The 18,998-nt window shown below is 51.2% G+C and overlaps 1 protein-coding gene across 5 annotated transcripts in view; it reads right to left on the bottom strand.

Annotated features, from left to right (window-relative positions):
* NBEA (neurobeachin) overlaps window positions 1-18,998 on the bottom strand; it is a 465,797-nt gene that overhangs the window by 41,034 nt on the left and 405,765 nt on the right. For all 5 annotated transcript variants that reach the window (XM_037057645.1, XM_037057647.1, XM_037057648.1 and 2 more), the window contains 2 exons: window positions 7,339-7,479; window positions 2,935-3,054 (listed from right to left, as the gene is read on the bottom strand). In XM_037057645.1, the coding sequence (XP_036913540.1) occupies window positions 2,935-3,054; window positions 7,339-7,479 (261 nt within the window). The remainder of the gene's footprint in view (window positions 1-2,934; window positions 3,055-7,338; window positions 7,480-18,998) is intronic.

Here is an 18,998-nt window from a genome sequence, read left to right as displayed (position 1 = left end):
CTCACGCAGTGGAACGTCACTGTTACTGAGCCTGCACTAGAGGAGGGGAAGAAAAGAGTGAAAAAGGACAGGCGCGCTGGTCCGAGCCGACCCAGCAGACCGGTCTCCTGATGGTCCCTGCAGCAGCCGACACCCCTCCCGGAGGAGCTCAGGCTCCCAGGCACCGGGAGGGAGCGACGTGAACAAAGACACAGAACGAAACCATCTGCTCCGTCCCCGAGGTCTCTTCAGGGGTTATCGAAGTTAGCAGATATGGCAGAGACGATTTCCTTCAGAAATGGAGAACCATTTCTTCACAATAATATCACATGCTTTTAGTTTACAGCTCAGGGACAAAAAAAAAATCAACAGTTTAGGTTAGCAAAACCATCACATCACTCTTGGTAACATACTCTTCCCTGCTAAATCCAGTATTGTTTTAGGGGAAATACTGTACGCTTTAATCAATATATTTAAATATGAGTTTAGAAAACCCCAAGGCATCACTAGTATTCCCCCAAACTTGTAATCCCTTCCCGAGAAGCCCAAACTCTGATGTTTTAAAGGGAAAGACTGATATGTTTGTGCACACACACGCTACCACCGACAAAGATGTAATCAGAACACAGCGATGTGGCAAAGCCCGAGGAATCATACGTGCCGTGCAACTTCCTGCCACGTCAAAGACCTTGGTCAAGTCGATAAGAAAGGGACATACGACCCAACTGATAATGGGCAAAAACTGCGAGTAAGTTCACAGGTGAAGAGTGTGCGAGAGACGCACCGGCCCACTCACAGCCGATGAAAGGCACGCCAAAGCAGGGGCGACCCGTGTCGCCTCCTCGGATCGGCAGCAGTTGCAGCCGCACTGCAGCAGGGATGGCGGGGGGGGCCCTGCATGGGGAATCACCGTCTTGGGGGCCCTGGCCTGGCCGTGTCTGTCAGAGTTCAAAGTGTAGGCAGCCTTTGAGCCCCCAGTCCCGGTAACAGAAATTCTCCTTGACGCATACACACATAGTTCACGAGGATGCCCGTTCCCGAGTGTTCACTGCTGCTGTGTGTGTAACAATCGGAATCAGAACGTGCGACCATCTGTCCACAGGAGACTATGTGGGTCAGTCACTGCGCTGTGTGCGGCGTGCAGCCTTTGAAGACAGGCTCTGCCTGTGAAGGTGCCCGAGACACGTCACCAGGAGACGCAGAAGGTTCGGCTGGTGGGGAAAGGCCTGGGACGGGCAGGGGTCCTCCGAGACTGACACTCCCTGCGGAGAGGCGCCTGGTGCTCAGAAGCACCGACAAAGTGCCCGGGATGGGAGGGAAGTGGGGACCGCGCTGTCTCCACACACTGGCGAGAGTGGCCGAGCCGGGCGCGTGTGTTCCAGTGGGGCTGGAAGGTCAAGGCCGAGTGCCTCTTCCTTCTCTTTGGAGGATATGAAACAAGAGTGAATGGGTATTTTTACCCGAAGAGCTGGACAGCATGTGGATGCAGCTCGGAATTAAGATATACACAGTCTCACAGAGAATAGGGAGCCTTAAAATACAAGTAAAAACACTTGACTCACACATAAGGCCTTTACTGAGTTCTCCATGAACACTACATGAATTCTAGACTCCTGGGGACGCTCCACTCCCTGCTCCTTCTCCCACGGTCGTTAACCAAGCAGCAGGCCCCTCCCTGCTGTCTCTGGTCTGAAATCAGTCTCAACGGTGCTTTCTGGGCTTAGGTTCTCAGTGAAGTTACAAGTCTGTTCAGAGGACAACGTGGTGTAGCTGTCAGGATGCACGCTCGCTCTCTCTTTCCACTCCGCCATGGGAGCGCGGCCGCGCTGCGGGTGCAGACTGCTATCAGCAACGCTCGCTCAGGCTCCAGCGCACCGATGGCGCAAGTGGACACGCAGGCGGGCCGCGCACTCTGGGCTGTGCCCCCTGTGCTTGGCTTTCCGAAAGAACCCTGGAACAGGTGTACTCCCACTGTTCTCCCCGTTCAGTGACACTGCCATCGCCTTTCTACAAGTCTGCCGTGCGTGGTCAGGCACAGCCCTGAAGGTGACCGTTTGGATTCGAACTCACTGCCTGTTGGGGACTGAGACCCTAGACGCAGAGGCACAGCGGCATCTTTGTGTCCAGCAGTGCGATAGCGGAGAAAGAGGAAGCTGCCTCGGAGAAGGAGGGCGTAACGCAGGAAACACAGATAGCTCTGCCCCAACCTGACCACACAGTCGCAATGTCGGAAAGGAAAATCGGAGCAACGAGAGGACGTGGGACAGCAGTTCTGCGCATAGCCATTGCTGGTTTGAACAGAATCCTGCAGAGATAAACAGCCAACCTCCGTACTGGACAGGAGTTAGGCAGCACCGCCTGCGAAGCTGCCCGGCTCCCGGCTCTTCCCAGATGTGGCGTGTGCCGGTTCAAGCTCCCGTGCACTGTGGCACAGCCCCCAGGCACACCAGAGAAAACGCTGGGGCTACTCGAAAGAACCTCCGTTTTAGATGGGCCTTGTCGTTAATGCTTTAGCAATCGCCCCAGGCTATGTAAACCGGACTCGGGCGAGCTGCAACAACACAACATGTTAGGTCAAATCCAATCCCGGCTGCATTTCACGGGACGGGCCACACCCTGAGTTACCAGCAGGGACGTCGATTTATGGGCTTTCCTCTCCATCCTGACTATTCAATCTAAATCCAGTGGCAATTTTTTGAAATAATGAAAGCACCTTAACGGAACAATAAAAAAGCATCCTGAATCATTTTCTATGGGTTTCACATTATTTCCTTTCGTGTCCTTTGAGGTTGGAGGAACCAGACAATTTCAAAATACAATGGAACAAAGCTGCCATATGCAATGTCTTATATACCGACTTAACATGTTTGTTAGTTAAAGTTTATTATTGAAGTTAAAATTAAAACTTCAACATGTTTTGAAATCAAATTAGTATCAGCAAATGAAAGAGCCCACCTTCACGTCAGAAGTGTCTCTCTGGCTGGTCCTCCAAGACCTGGCGACGGAGGAGAAGGCCCGGCCGGGATGGTCGAACTTCCCGTCGTTGGCGTTGAGGAAGAAGGTGGTGAACGGCTCCTAAGCGAAAGGAAGAAACGCAAAGGTGACCCTTCAGGACAGAGGTGACCCTTTGGGACAGGGCTGCCCCAACTCCTGTGTGAATGAGGACTTTCTCCGGAAGCCTCTGGAGGCAGAAACCGAGCAGGGTCCTGGGGAGATGCCCCCGCCTGGCCGCTGGGCCAGCCACCTGTCCCTCTGCAGCCTTGCTAGGTCATGTGCTTCTTGGGCTCAGTCCTCTGATTATGCCACCAGGAGCAGCAGGGGCGTGCTGTGCGGCTCCGTGAAGGGTGAGTCGGCACTGCCGGACAGCCACAGGTAGGCTTTGTCTCTCGGAGTGGAGCATCTGCGTCCCCCCGCAGTAAAGAGATTGCTCTGGCCCCTGTGCGCGGCGGCACAGGCTTCGGGAGGCGGAGTCTGCTGCGGTTTTCCCATCCGAGTCCCCAAAAAGTACTCGTGCCAGACTGCAGTCTGGCGGTCACTCTATAAGACAAATCCCCGCTCAAGTTCTTGCACTGCTTCCCAGGGCTCCTGGGAGAAACTGCGAACTAACGAACTGTCTCAAATCACTCGAATGACCTGGGACCTGCAGGCCTCCTCCCTCTCATCACTGCCTTCCAGACAGTTAAAGGTCTGGCCACGCTGCTCTCACTGCCTGTCCTTGAGCGTGACAGTCCCCCTGCCTGGAACAGACTTGCGCTTCCCCTCACCACAATTCCTGGGTGAAGTTTTTATTATCTGCTGGGTCTCAGACAGGGGGGTCGTTCCCCCCACAGACCCTCCGGGACCTGCCCAGCTCTGCGGTGTGCTCAGGTGCCACCTGTGTGTCTTGCAGTGCGACCACAGCACTGGGTGGGGGCGCTGGTGGGAGTCCGCCCGCAGCAGGCCAGGGTCTGCCGCCGCTGCTGCCGCTGCCAGCCCTGTGTAAGCACAGAGGGCTTGGGCGAGAGCTGCTCAGGGCAACTGAACGTGCTGCGGGGAGAAAGCGAGTTCCGGATTCCAAACACGTAACCAAAAAAGTGGACTATTTTTATTGGTTACATACTGAAACTGTGACACTTCAGGTGCATTTGGCTAACAAATATATTTGTTAAAATTAGTTCCATCTGTTCCGTTTGACGCTTACAGGTGGCCACTGGGGATTTTGTGCCGTGGGCATGGTGTGCCTCAGCTCTGCCCTGGCGGCACTCTGGGCGGCACCCACGGGTGACAGCGTTCCCGCCACACCCCTGCTGGGTCCAGTTTGTGCTGCACTGGGGCCGAAGCGCTCAAGGATGATGTGTTGTCTGGGAAGGTGTTCAGCTTGTCAGGAATAGAAGAGGGTAAACGGAAATCAAGCTGTTGACAGTAAGTGCTTGTGTGGACTCACACTAAGTCTTATAAATCTCGTATCAGACTAATTTCATTACACAAAACAACTGAGTGTCCCTTTATGTAACTACTTCAAAATACTATTATATATAAACACATATGATATGGCTATTCTTGTTTAATTCTTGGACCACCCTCCTTGATGTTTTTCAGAAGTGGCTCATGGCCTGTTTTTAGTCCCCAAAACACCTGCCAGAGGCGTCTTGTCCCCCACGGCCCTGGCTTGGCACCGCCCTGGCGTGGCGAGGCACTGACTGTCCTCGATGGGACGTGCGGTGAGGTGGGGAAGCCTCTACAGCCACACGTCCGGTTTAACTGCTTTCCAAGCTCCCCCACCCCGACGGCCCCACGCACGGCCTGGACGGGGTCACACCGCCTGCCCTGCTTCGAAGGCGCATCTCCCGGGCTCCGTGAACCCAGGCTTTTTCTAGGCTCCTGCGGTGAATCCCACACAGCAAACAGAACTTGAACTTCACTGACACCTTTTCTCTAGGCTTCGAAAAAATTAACCTCCTCTGCTGATTGTTTTGTTAAAACATTTACAACATACGCAGCTAACACGTCATTTCCAACCGGTGGCAGTAATGACTGAGTTCAGTTGCATGATCCGACCATTCGGTGACCAGAGAATCCAATTTATCAGTCACCCTGTTTTCGGTCTGCCTTTTCGTGAGCCTAAATGAAGCAGGAATATACTTTATGCCCATTCTTAGGACACCAGCGGCCAGAGGTCTTGGCTGGGAAACTTCTGTGCGTGGTGTGTAGCTGTAGCCTGCGGCTGAGCTGGGCAGGGCAGGGGACCTGACTCCCTCTCTCGGTGGGTCAGTGGGTCTGCAGCTCGGGGAAGCCCGTCCTTCCTCCAGGAGTGGGCGGCGTCCCCACGTCTGGAGAGTTAGTAGTAGGTCATCACAGCCCATAAACTAAAGGCGTTCTGTTCGGCTTGGTTTATAGTGGTGCAAAGGCACTTACGTAAATCTAATATTCCCTCAAATAAAGAGAGAGTAAAGAAATAAAACTTGTTACACTTTCGACCACTAGAGTCAAAAACTATTTCTTAGGAAATTGCTAGCTCTGCAACACTTTTGTAAAAAAGAAGAAAACCAGGTACCCAGAATTATGGTGAATTTTTGAACAAGTTAGATAAGTAGCTTTGGTCCATAAAAGAAAGCTCTGTCTTTCCCTTTAGTTTATGATTACAGAGTGTATTTTTTAAAAATAAGCTTTGGGTTGGATTTCTTATAAACTAGTTAACCTAAATGTCTCATGTTGCTTTAGGGTTATAAGAAGTATAAAACTTGTGTTCAATGATGTGGAATCGGAATTCTGACAAACTTTCTGTTACAACAGAAACTGTTCGCAGTGTGTCAGCGACTCACAAGTTCCTTCGAACACGATCACACTGCGTGTCTGTGTATCAGTGGAGGGGAAGTTCAAGTTCTTCTTCCTACGCCCAGGAGGACTCCAGACCACAGTCGCCCCCCAGCCTGAGGGCAGCACCGTGTCTGGAATGGGAGGACACAAAGTCACATGCGTGCCCCCACTGCGCCCCCACCACACCTGCCTTCCTGAAGCGACTCAGCCTCAGGTGACCTAGGGGTCTGAGGTGTGTTTTGGAAAGGACAGAAACACCATGGATTGCACTGATCCACAGATTTGACTTAGCATTCTAGAACACCCCTGGGTTGCTGGTGGAAGAAAAACCAGGCCACCTGCTTCCAGTACCTGCTCCTCACTAGACCAGACTGAAGAGGGCAAGACGACAGCAGAGACACTGGCCTAGAGTCCGCACGGTCCCCCCCATGGGCAGCGCTGGGACCCACACTCAGGGCGCGTCAGAGGAACAGAGAACAGACAGCTGAGACATTCAGGGGCAGGGCCGTCGGGTGCGGCAGCTGACTGCCTGTAGGGGGAGGACAACACAGGGGAGAGCACCTACTTTGGGTCACGGGGAGGGGGGAATGGGGGAAAGCAGCCCTTTATTTAGACAGAAAAGGCAGCGGGGTTTGCAGGGGAGATGGGGGACCCGTGTCAGGAAGCGGTGTTCAAGGTGCAGTGAGGTGTCAGGGCAGAAACGTCAGGAGGACAGACAGACAGACACGCATGCACTGGAAACACCGGTCAGGAGCTGCGGAGAGACGTCTGCAGCGAGGGCAGGAGCTGGGTGCCACGGGCTGTGACTGAGTGACGTGGCCCAGACAACCTGCAGAGGGAAACCTGGGGACTGGAGACCTGACAGGAAGCAGCCTGAGGGCGAGGGGGCAGGGTGGCCGGGAGGTGAGCGGGAAACCGGGGGAGGCACTTCACGAAGACCACAGTGAGCGGTGGTGTGCGATGCTGCGGGTGCTCCAGCTCTGGCCCCGTCAGGACTGGGCAGAGTGATGGGCGGGGAGCCCGATGCCCAGGGGTGTGGAGACAAGCTAGGGGCACACTGCCTTTAGTGCACCGCCTGGGAAGTAGGAGAAGGCACCGAGTGGGCGGGGCGGGGGGGGAGCAGGACAGCAGCACTAAGTAAGTAATTAGGTCAAAGAGACCAGAATCTGTGTGTATCTTAGAAGAATGAGAAAGTGACAAAAAGTTTTCAGAACAGTGACAAACTATTTTTAAATAGACTGAGAAGGAAGGCCGAGACAGCCGGCGGCGAGGAGGGGGGGGTCAGTGAGAAAGGGGACGGCGGAGAGCAGATGCAGCCCCCACCCCTAACTCTGGTTCCTTCTAGAACTGGTGCAGGTTTAAGAAGTTCACAGTACTTAACCTTCCTAACCAATTTTGCAAAAGAGACAACTCATTAAAAAAAAGGATTCAGTTTTGCTAGAGTTTGAAATCTCTGATTTCACTGGTCTCTCATCCGTGTTCAAAACAAATAAGCATACTTGGTTTCTACCCAGTTCCCTGACGCCGCCACCTCTGCGGACGACAGGCCCACGAGTCACTCACTATGCGGACCAGCCAGGACAGGGCGGACGCTGCGGTGGAGTAGTGCGTGGTGTAGTGGCAGGGCGGACTCTGCTCATCTTCCCAGGCCTCGTACCGCTCCGCATAGAACACGGCTCTCTTGGGGTTCAGGGCGCCCACGGGCTGCGAGGAGAGAAGGGGAAGCGTCTTGTTAAATACAGTCCCATCGGGCATCCTAACACCTCTTTAGCCTGACAGGGTTTACTGTTGGTTCACTTTAACCTTAGAACAAAGATCAATGACACTATTTCTTTGTCAAACGTAACTTTGACATTAAAAACAGATCGTCACGCTTGCTAAAGACCCGAAAGGCTTTCAGGCATGCAGGGTTTCTAGGTGCCACCAAGAGTCCCACCGAAGCAGGTCAGCAGGGACGAGCCGGCTTGAACGGTCCCTGCCTGCTTCCCCAGCACACTGAGCAGCTAGCCTGACCACGGGACCCCGGGGACTGAGTGAGGTGGCTGGCCGCAGGACAGAAACACTGTCGGGCCTGTCACCCACAGTGAGGAGGGCAGGGTCTCCCCTGTGGAGCGCGGGCCCTGCTCCGTCACCCAGAGAAGCAGCCTGCGTCCTTCTCCTCCAGTTAAACTGCAAACCCTTGGCCGACGGGGCCGTGCAGACAATCACGTCCTGGGAAAGTGTTCGGGGAGCCGGGGAACCACCGAATACTTTCAATGCTGCAGCACCGATGACCACTGCGTGGACCAGACAGCGGGCCGCGGTCTCGGGGCGCGTGTGCAGTGTTCTTTCAACAAAGCGTGTGTCAGTCAGATCACTGTCTCCAATTTCTGAGTGCACCTCATCATTAAGAATCTTGGGGATACAGTCCACGTGATTTCAAGTGGCCAACGGCCTCCGCGTAAGTTTCTGAGTCTGGTTTAATGGGATGCGGAGTCCACTCCTACGACACCTCAGAGCTACACTATTTTATTCGAGGCTGCATACTCTAAAAGCAGAGAGAAAGCAGAAGATGAATACCAAGTGCAATGTGCAACTCTGCTATTCCACATTTCGATTTCACTAGATAACCGTGAAGTTCCCCCCGAGGCTTCCTCTGAACCAGAGAAGCAACAGAAGATGGCTGTTTCAATGGAACAGATGATGTCGCCCGAGAGACAGGCTCACTCAGAAACCGCTTGTAGCTTTTTCTTTTGGTCCTCGGGGTACAAACCAAACACACGTCATCGGCAGTTACCGGTCCCTCAGAATTTCCACCAAAAAATCTTATTTGCAAGGGTTTTTATTCCGAATATTAACATTATCTGTAAATCACATTCAGTTTTCTTTATCTCAATTGATTTAATACAGACTAAACAATTTAATAATTTACTTTTTAAAAACTTTGTTTTAAATATATTTTTTAAATGTTCTAAGGATCAAAATTTCATTGTGTTAAATCTCACTAATACCCCTCAAATCTTTTTATTCAGATGTAAAAAAATCATGTAATTTCATTAAATGTCATATAAAATTAATAATATCTAAAACATACAATTAACTTTTTTGGTGAAAGGGAATTACTACAGTGGAATACATGTGAGCACTGTAACTGAGCGGCGGAAATGGTAAGTTTTTCATTTAAAATGGCCTACATATTTTACACATTCCTTGTCATGCAAATGCCTGGTTCTCTAACTCACCATCGTAAGCGCACTGTGCTAATATGTAACATGTAATGTGGCTGACGTGTTCTCCCTCGGGGGTCTGTGCACAGCCCTGAAGGGCGGGCCCTGTCTGACCCCCTTGCGTGGCCGGACCTCACAAGACACACTTGAAAAAGGGGCACAGCCCTCCCTCTAATCCTCTCCAGCCTTCTCCTCAACTACTGGAAAGGGGCAAAGTAAATATTTATACTTCTTATTTTACTCAAGTTTCATCAAAGACTCTCACTGGAGTGTTTTACACAATAATAGTTTGCAGAAAACAGCTGCACAGGATTAAAGTCTGCACATGCCTTCATTAGTGACTTTGAAAAAAGTTACTTATTGATTTGAGAGGGAGGGAGGAAGGGAGAAAGAGGAGGAGGGCTGGGGGAGAGAGGGGTCAGCACGTGGTACCACGAACCCACACACCCATTAGCTGGCTCCTGTCTGCGGCCCGACCGGGGTCCGACCCACAGCCATGCCGTAGGGGGACCAGGCTCTGAGCAACTGAGCTCCCTGGCCAGGCTCCATTAGTAAGTTCTTCAAATACATTTCTAATTTTGAATTTTTATCTAATGCATTTAAAAACGAAGCTTGTAACACAAAATGTCTATCCTCTACCAAATTTACCGATGTATAAATCATTGCTTATGTATAAATTTGTTATCCTTTTAAAATGTGAGCAGATAATGCAATGTCAACACCATTTGAATCTAGAAAATGCTTGTGAAAAAGTAAGACTGTGCTTAATGACACTTGTAAGCTTGTTTTGTAAACAAGTGTGACCCCTTCGATTTTTACCACAACTACCGGACTTCCTTTCCCGTGGGCAGGAGGGACGCACACCCAGCCACCCCTCCCTACACTTTCAGGTATTTTGGCAGGAAAAGGTTTAACTGAAAGTTCGAGATCTTGCTGTTAACGTTTATTATGATTCTGTCCTTGTGAGTTTATGTGCTATGAGTTGACACTGGAATGGAGAACAGAAAATAATGCGAATAAAAATGCAAAAATTAAAACAAATTCTACAACACTATTATTTTAATTCAATCTCTGTAACTGCTAGAGTCCACATAGCTTACAAACATACTCTTTCAATACAAAAGTAGATTATACATGTAATGTTACTGTATCTACATGAAAGGTAATTAAATTTATTGAATCAATGTTCCGTCTTTTATTAATTACTCAGTTTCTCCTTTTTGAATATTAAAGACAGAAATCTGTCAGAGCCTTAAGCATTACAAAAAACTTTGTGATAAACTGTGATTTTATTACATGGAACAAAAACCCTGACAGGTGCTCACGGAGACTTACCAATTAAAGGCTCTGAGAAACACTATTGCTACTGAAATTGTTTGAATTGGTCCAGTGCTCTGTCTGTCTCTCCATCTCAGAACCTCACCCTTCTTTCTGTCGACTACTGACATGCAATAGAACTGGTGTTTCCTGGAATGTACTTTGAAAACTACTGGTTACAATCCTATGGTACATATTTCTAAGTCCTTCTTATTTGATTCCATTTTCCTCTTTTCTTTCCCTTTCTGTACTCTAACGTATCAATATACTGCTGTTATAAAACCTCACGTTCTGTTCAGCCTTTTTTACGGGACTGGCCTCTAACTTGATAAATAAGATGCACCAAAAATAAGCAACAGACATGTTTAAATTAGACTATTTAGTGGGTGAATGGTACTGTATGAAGTACTGAAATGACTTTAGAGAATAGAAAAGTCTAGTGGAGGGCCAATGGATTTAAATAATCAGAAACAAATGTAGATGGATTTGAGGCACTGTCAAGGCCATTAAAATAGATCCCAATTTTTAAGAACAGAAGAAATGTGTGAAAGGCAGTACCAGAGGTCCAATCACAGTGACACCAGCGACTCCGAATTCTTGTATCTAAACACCGAACTGCTCCCGAAGCCCGCCGTGTCAGGGCCCTACTGCACACCAGGCGCTGGGTGCTGACTGCTGCTGGGGCGTGTGCTGGCGGCACTGCGGGTTTGCACTAGGTACTGTTTCACACCCATTTTCTACGTGGACTCTCACGGGTCTGCGAGGTGGGCAAGACATTCACAAGGAACCCAGTCCCTTGACGAGGAAGCAGCCCTGGCGCCTCCCCTCTGCCTGGGCCGCCGCGCGGCCTCCTCCCTGCCGAACTGGAGATTCCGACCTGATGCCATTCCTCTGCCGAATTAAGCAACTGTGAGCTTAACCCCTATCTCTTCACGGGTCCTCAGTAGTGGAACGAAGCTCACCAGCCTTCGGTCCGGCGTCCTCACCTGCTGATGAGAAGCAATGTCGAATCAAGGCCACATGGCTGGCAAGAGGTTCTCCACATTCCGGAACCTGCTGCAGCTCTGTGCTGGGCCCAATGTGAAGCTGGGCATGGGGGGAGCCGCTGGCTTGGCTTCCAAGGGCTACTTTTAGCTGCCTTAAGACTCTCAACACATCGGAGCTTGTCTTGTGTTTAAGTTATCTTGTTACCGTTCGTGGTAACCACGTGGCCTTGGGAATCCACAGGAGAGGTTTTGGGGATGCTTGCCTTTCTTACTTTTCCAGCCGGGAGCTCGGAGCATCACTCACGAATGTCTCCATTAAGACGCTGCAGAAACCATACCTACAGATGCTGCTGTGCTCCAGCGAGCTCCCTGCCTCTCTTCTCCTCCGACCAGGGAATTTCCTTCTTCCGGAAACAGCTCACGTTTCACCCGTGAAGGCCTGCACGGCGCCGTCTGGTAAGTCAGGCCTCTCTGTAACCTTCTTCCCAAGTACAACCCTTCAAGGGCATGTCCAACGTCTCCTCCACCTTGGTCACCTCAGCACCTAACACAGTACCTGGCTCTTTTCAGGGGCCTAGTAAACACTGAATGAACAAGGGCTTGCTGATCTGATTATAGGTATGATATTTTATATTCCCCTATGAAACTTTAAGACAAAATTTTTAGGCAAGATCAGAAGACAGACAACAAAGTGAAAAATATTTATAGCACTTATGATAAAGGGCTATTTTGGGGGGGGAAAAGAACTTTCATGTATCAGTAAAAAGCGAATGAACAATGTAAACAGATGAGCGAGTCAGAAGGCAGTTAGCAGGCAAACCTGTAGTGAGTGGGGGAGAAGCGGCACTGGCTCAGTGTAGGGGCGTCATTTCTTTCCTGTTCAGCACACACTGTCCCTTCTCCTTCGTGACCCTCTCCCGCCCCGTGTGGGGTCCACCAGGCGGACTCCATCACCTGATTCCCTTGCTGGGCATGTGACCCAGGCCTGCCAATCAGCTTGCTCAGTCCACGTGGCCACCGAGGCTGGTGCAGAGATGGGCGTGTGACTCGTGCTCTCCCGGCCAAGCTGGGCTGGAGTGCCCCAGGGAAGGAGCGTCCTCGACCTGCACAGGGCCACAGGGGCATCCCTGATGTCCCCAAGGGAGGAGGCCCGCGGGGGCGCTGGAGTCGTGGAAGCTGGTATGTCCTGGGCCCCAGGTCCCTGTTACGCAGACCAAGGAAGACTCTGTGCCACTGTGACCCAAAGTCCGAAGTACACTGGCAGTTCTTCAAATGCCAGACAGAAACTATTTCCATTTGTCATATTGTCACTAATTGTTCAGTTTCGCAACACTCAGTGCCGCCCGGGGTGGAGCGAACGCATGCGGTACAGTACTGGCAGGAGACGGTGGCGGGTGGGGGCAGGGGGATACATCTCCCACGGGCAGAACTGGCGATCCTTTCCAGGGTGCACTTGTGTTCAGTCCACCACTTATACTTCAATGAATTTGTAAGATGGAAAGAATCAGATACAAAAATACTTCTCACAGCATTTCCTCAAATGGCAAAAACTACAAAAGGAGACTAGAAGCCTAAATATCCATAAACAGATTAGTTAAATAGATGGTGTTACATCTTCACCGCTGTATGTTATGCATGTCATCAAACAGTCTGGCCTGAAAAAATTCCAAGGTGAATCCATTCAGTAAGCATGGAGCACCTACTGTGTGTCGGGAACCACTCCAGACCCCAGAATAGGGTGTTGAGAGACAGACGGAAGCTAAGCAAACCACCAGGCAAAGAAGACAGCACCAGCTATGAGTGCTCTAGTGACAGTCAGGACCCCACCTGGACAGCGGGAAAGGTGTCTCTCAGGAGGAGCCTCTGCACAGAGACGTGACTGACCAGGGCACGCCAGCCCTGTGAACGTGAACTTCGGGAACCAGAGACCCTAGGCAGAGAGACAGCCAGGGCGGGGGCGTCCAGGGGCCTGACAAGCAGTTCAGTGGACGGAAGTCAGTGTGGCTGCGGTGCAGTGGACCAGGGGAGGAGTTGAGGACGCCAGGTGAGGGAAGGGCAGAGGCCACTCGGGTGCTGGCCTCGCGGCCCAGCGTGGTCAGTGCGCATCTGGGTGTGTACATGCAAAGGCTTGGGAGGGTTCCAGGCAGGGAGTGGAATCGGAGTGCGAGTCCCTAGGGGGGACTCCGCGGGGTTGGGGGTAGCGTGCAGTTACCATGGCTAGTGAGGGGCCGGAAGGGCACTCGCAGAGACAGCCTCCGACAGCACCGTCACGCGCCTCTGCGAGTCCCAGAGGGCGGCTGAGATGTGTTTTACCTAATCAGGCATCTGCTTCACACAGTTGCTTAGCATTTTCAGCCTGTATTTACAGTACACGTGGAATATATTTTGCCTTACATATTCAGACAAGAATTTTGAAGAACAGGCATTAAACTCTATGAATGAGTCCCTCTGGGAAGTGAGAATGGAGATCTTTTGTCTTCCCCCACCCCACTTTAGTGTTTGAGCAAGAATTTGGTTCATCTCATGCAGAAAACTTCAGATGGCTTTATCAGTTATGTGACCCAGAAATAGCTTTCAAATGTGAACATTTTCACTGTTATAACTGTAATCAATTACAGTAACTTCACATTTCAGCAAACAACAAAGACCAGGTACTTCCAAAAGGAAGTAATCCCTGTTACCAGTCTTCACTGATGCCCAAATCATCACCTGCGAAAGCTTCACCAGTTAGAACAAGTCAAATGTCAACGGGAGGCAGAAAGAACAGCCAAGATCCTACGGGCAACTGGGCGTTTCACAGGGTGACTGGCAGGCCTCCTCACTCGATCAGTGTTAGGCACAAAGGGGGGCGGTTGGGGGCCATCCTAGCCCAAAACACCTGAGTGACAGAAGACTCAAATGTCTTCACACTATTCACAGGTAAAGCGTGACACCTTCAACTGACCTTAAAACAGTTTAGCAAAATAAAACATGCTAAAATGTTGATAATTATGCTTTCTAATTATTGGGTAAATTGGTTGTTGTTGGTACTTCCTTTTAGTTGAAAAAATTTTATAATAAAGTCGAAATAAAATAAAAATGGAGTGTAAAACTAAGCGAATCTTTCAAATTCATACTAAGTCCTTTTCATATTACTGATGTCTGGAGATGTTCTGACAGGTAAGAGATCTTTTCACTTGAAAATCTGGGTTTCTAAAACGTGTGGAGACTTGGCTCTCTTCAACAGATTCAACCTCCCACGTGCGGCTTCGTGCACTCTCTCGTCTGTGTGACCCTATCCAGCTATTCACCGCACAGCTGCCTCCGGCTTTCTGGAGAACCTGAACCTCAGCGACAAAGCCTTGATGTGACGACAGGCAGGAGTTGTATTTTGCTGGACTTGAGAGTACTCCTGTGTTCACCCTCCGTGGGGTAAACAAACACAATTGTGTTACGAAGACAGACAGACTTTGAGTCAAAGTTGCACTTTGATTGGCTAAATTTATCAGCACTGTCTGCCGGGCACTTAGGGAAGGTGGTGGGTGCTAGGAGATACGCCAGTCTCCAGGCTGCACAGAAACTCGAGAGTGTGTTCTGCTCTCCTAGGGGAGGGAAACAATAGGTAGCAAAGGAGAGGAAATGCAGCCAGGGCCCTGCTCTGCCCGAGTCCTGAGGACACAGTGAGAAAACGCCGCATGGCATGTGACAAGTACCCGTCAGATTCTGGCTGTTACTGTCGTCATTACCCCAGAATATTTCCTGAGAAAACGACTTCTCAATATCTCAGTGAAAACCAGGGTGTTTCCATAAAATGACGGAGGCACGAATGAACTGTCTTGCACAGTCACGTGTCAGTTCTGAAAGCCCGGGAAGTGTTAGAGGCAGGAGGGCAGTGAAGAGTCTGCTCACTGGTTTCGGGACCCCTCTGTCTGCTGTGCTATTTCAGGCGGCACTGAGGGAGCAGAGACTCCCTTCGGCCCGGTGGGTGTCCCAGGGATAAAGCCCCCTGCAGATGCGACCCGAGGCTGGTCCCATCCCAGCGCCCGGAACGGGCTCTACCTCTCCAGGGCCGGCGGTCTCCTGAGAGCACACGCTGAAGGCCCCTGTGGCTCCCAGTCCCTTCTTTGCCAGCTTACACCCCTCAGAGCATCACAGGCTCTGCTGTGTCCCTCCCTCTTTCCCACCCTGAAAGGGCGTGACAACTGGCTGAGCGAGAAGGAACCCCAGAGGGGGCTCAGGGACCTGCAGCGTGAGCAGACAGGGGAAGGGCCAGTCTGGGAGCTCTGCTCAAACCCTCAAACCCCCTGCCCCCCATTATGCGTCTCCGGGAAACGACAGTGGGGATAAACTGTGCCCCCCCGTTTCTGGTTACCACAGTGTCTGTGTCTCTGCTTTCTTCCTGTCCTCCCTTTTCTTGGTTCTTTCTTCCTCTCAGGTGGAAGGAGAAGAGCGCAGGGACACCACTGGGCCCCTAAAAGTGACCAGAGTGCTCCGGCCAAGCTGTGCTTAGCATCTGTACCTGCTGGGCCCAGCGGGCGTGCAGTTAGCACCCATGTAAGCCAAGAGTAAGCGGATGGATCAAGTCAGGAATTTGAGTGGGAGTGATTCTGAAATCGGTGCCCTTTTACATTCCCCCTGCAAACCACGCGCTCTGCGCCGATCACTCCACGAGTCTTAAACAGCATCCACCCACTGCGGGTCAGTACTCGGCCTTGAAGTAATGCCTGTCCTGCAGCACTGCACAGAGAGCGAGTTTAACAAAAAAGGTTTGCAGAGTAAATGGTAAGACAACAGTCAACGTATATTTGAATGATTTTCAAACTTGGCAGTAGATGTTTTCTGGCAGATGGGGTATAATTAAATTTACACATCCACTTTTTAATCTTCTAATCTGTTTTGTATCAACAGTCAGTTAGTAGCACACTTAGTAGCTTTGTCCATCCTTCATGTTTTACTGCTAAAGCTTTGGCATCATGCTGACGGCACAGTAAGTAAAACTGTGCTCCTTTTAGATACACTCGCCTAAGCCGAGAAGTGCCTCAACTGCAGCACCTGCCCCCACCCCTCGCCGTGGCCACGTTGAGCGCCCCCCACGGAGCATGGGAACACCCTCCCTGCGCGGTGTGAATGCTCGGCGCACCCTGTGCGGGCGGGCAGCTGACGCGTGTCCGCACTTCGGAGCAGACTTCCCCACCGTCAAGTCTCACAGCCTCCAGGCGCCATCGCTTCCTCTGTTAAGTAGCATAATAATTGGGGAAATGCTTATGCGTATCATCATCTGTCAGTCAGCCACTCCCGTGTTAACAAAGTGTATTTTTCCACTCAGTGAACACGTGTGCCTGTGTGATGTCTCGGGTTCACGTCCGTCTGCACGGGCCCTGGCGTCGTGATGAGATGATTTCATCCATCGGAGCGCGGACGGGGACGGGCAGGGGCGAAGCTCACATGACTCTGCCCAGAACTGAAGTGCGACCTTCCCTCATGTTTTAAGAGAGATTTGGGCGCAGGCTCACATCTCCACAAGAGAGATCTGTGCAGATACCGAAAAGGTAAATCAATGACAGCTCGTGTCATTTGCTATCATGTCAAACAAAAAACCCACAGCCTCTAACCTCTACACGGAGTAAACGGAACTTGAACCTGCGCAGTCTGAGCAAACGAGGGCTTGAAGAAATGCTGCTGAGGAAGTGCGTTCCGGCTCCTGGACCCTGCAGACGCTCAGTGGAGCGGGCGACGAGAAGAGCGCGAGGACCACAGGCGAGGATGAACTACTTCGGTCTGAGTAAATGTGCGTCTCAAGTTTCAGTAGTCTTCAACTGCGACAGTGCGCACTACATGAACAAAGATCTTCCCTCTATTTAAAGGCACTGCCGTTTCTTTTATCGGAACCAAACTGAATGACACACTCTTACTGGACTTCCTGGATGACACCCAATGGTGGACTCCCAGCTGGCAAGTGTGGGGCTTTGCTCTGTAGCCACAGCCACGGAAGGCCAGCTGCGGGTCGGGCAGGGCACGGGGCCCCTGCGTGTGTCCGGCAGGTCTCGTCCCTTCCGCAGCCAGGTCACACAGACAATCTGCGTCATGTTAACAAAGGGCCGGAGCTCCAAGAGCGCAGGACACCTGCTGCAGCCGTGTCTGAACGAAGCCGGCATCATCCCACGTTCCGCGAACTGCCTCCCCCTCGTTTTCCTCTCGGCTCTCACACTGACACAAAGGATGCTGAAAGGTTCGATGATTCCAGAATCTACCTTTCTCAGCATCCAGTAAAGAGACCAGAAGGCTTAGTGTACTGTGTAAGGGCCCGGCACTCTGGCCCCGGCGGCCGAGCAGCCTCCAGGCGCGTCCTTGTCCTGTCCCTGCCTTTGGAGCCCCAGCGCTAGTGGGTCTGGTGCACAGATACTATTTTTATTTACTGTTTCCCATAGCAAAAAAATATTATTTTTCCAGTAAGTGTTTGTTACACATTCAATGCTGCTTACAAATGAAACAGACCCCCACTGCTTTGCCCGTACTGTCAGAATGCTTTCTGGGACGCATGCAAGGCAGGCAGCCGACAGCTGAATCACGGACCTACATCACACAGGGGAAGAAATGCAACCGTGCGTGCCCAGCTGTCTGAAACCTGTATGCACACCTCCCATTTGCTTCTTACAGGAAGCCACCCGGGCTTGCTCCAGAGATAGCCCCTTCCTCTGCACAGAGGGTGACCCAAATCTGCTGAGACTCAAGCAATGCACAGGAGAGGGACTCTAAGGAAACAAGCATGAAACTGTGAATGTAAAATTAGGAGCCACATAGAAGCAGCAGACCCGGAAAATTGGGGAAAGTTGTGAGTCTCTGATGTGTAAGCCTCGTTAGCTTTATGATGGATCTACTTTGGACGTCATGCGCTGCTCACACGCTGCAGCTGCATGTCTGCCATGAGCAGCCCAGCGCCTGCCGGTCTTCCCCTCGCAACCAGCGACAGCCTGATGAGAGTCGGGGGCCCCCGCTGGGGCCTCCGCCCGGGCCTGCCAGCACCGCCTGAACAGCCCCTCTGACGGAGTAGCTGTGCGTGCGCACATCTGAGGCCCATCTGCTACTCTCTGGACCACAGAAAGCACGAAGAACAGACTCGGACACACTGTCCCGGACTCTTCACAGCAGAGACTGGTCTGCTGACCACCAGGCCCACTTGCTTCAGGAAACAGGAGGCCACATTTCCTCTGGGCAACTCTCACCCCAGCATTCTTAGACAGGGGTATTCTGTGACCCCGACTCTACCTCCAGCTCCAACCACAGAAAACAGCTGGCTTCTCTAGTTTCCAATCAGCATATTCCATCCTCTTTCAGCAGCGCCAACGACATGACAAGGCATTTTCTGGGGCTTCTGAGAAGGAAAAGTTTCTTCTGTTTTCCATGAGAGCTATTTGGGAAAGTGCTCTCTTTTCCTTTGGGGAGTATGTATGAGGTCTGGAGCTGCTGCAGCCATTTTGCTAATAAAAGGAGTGCTTGGGCTACTGGAGGCCATCTAGCAGAGGATGAGTATGAAGTCCGCAGCAGGGGACGCAGAACAGGGCCATGGGAAGACCTGGGTCTTTGGCGGCACGGTCTGCATGACTAAAGAAAATCTTGCTGGAAACCAGATTTTCCTCAGAATTTACCAGTTCTCAGAACCAGTAACACTGATGTATTGTTCAAGCTAATTTGAGCTGGAGTGTAGGAAGCTTTCATTCAAAAGTTGTAACTGACG

The sequence above is a fragment of the Sturnira hondurensis genome, unplaced genomic scaffold (genome assembly GCF_014824575.4).
Source record: "Sturnira hondurensis isolate 20B ecotype Veracruz unplaced genomic scaffold, ASM1482457v3 Scaffold0009719, whole genome shotgun sequence".
Classification (NCBI taxonomy): domain Eukaryota; kingdom Metazoa; phylum Chordata; class Mammalia; order Chiroptera; family Phyllostomidae; genus Sturnira; species Sturnira hondurensis.
The sequence above is the reverse complement of the archived record's forward strand: the minus strand, read 5'-3'. Positions and strand labels throughout refer to the sequence as shown.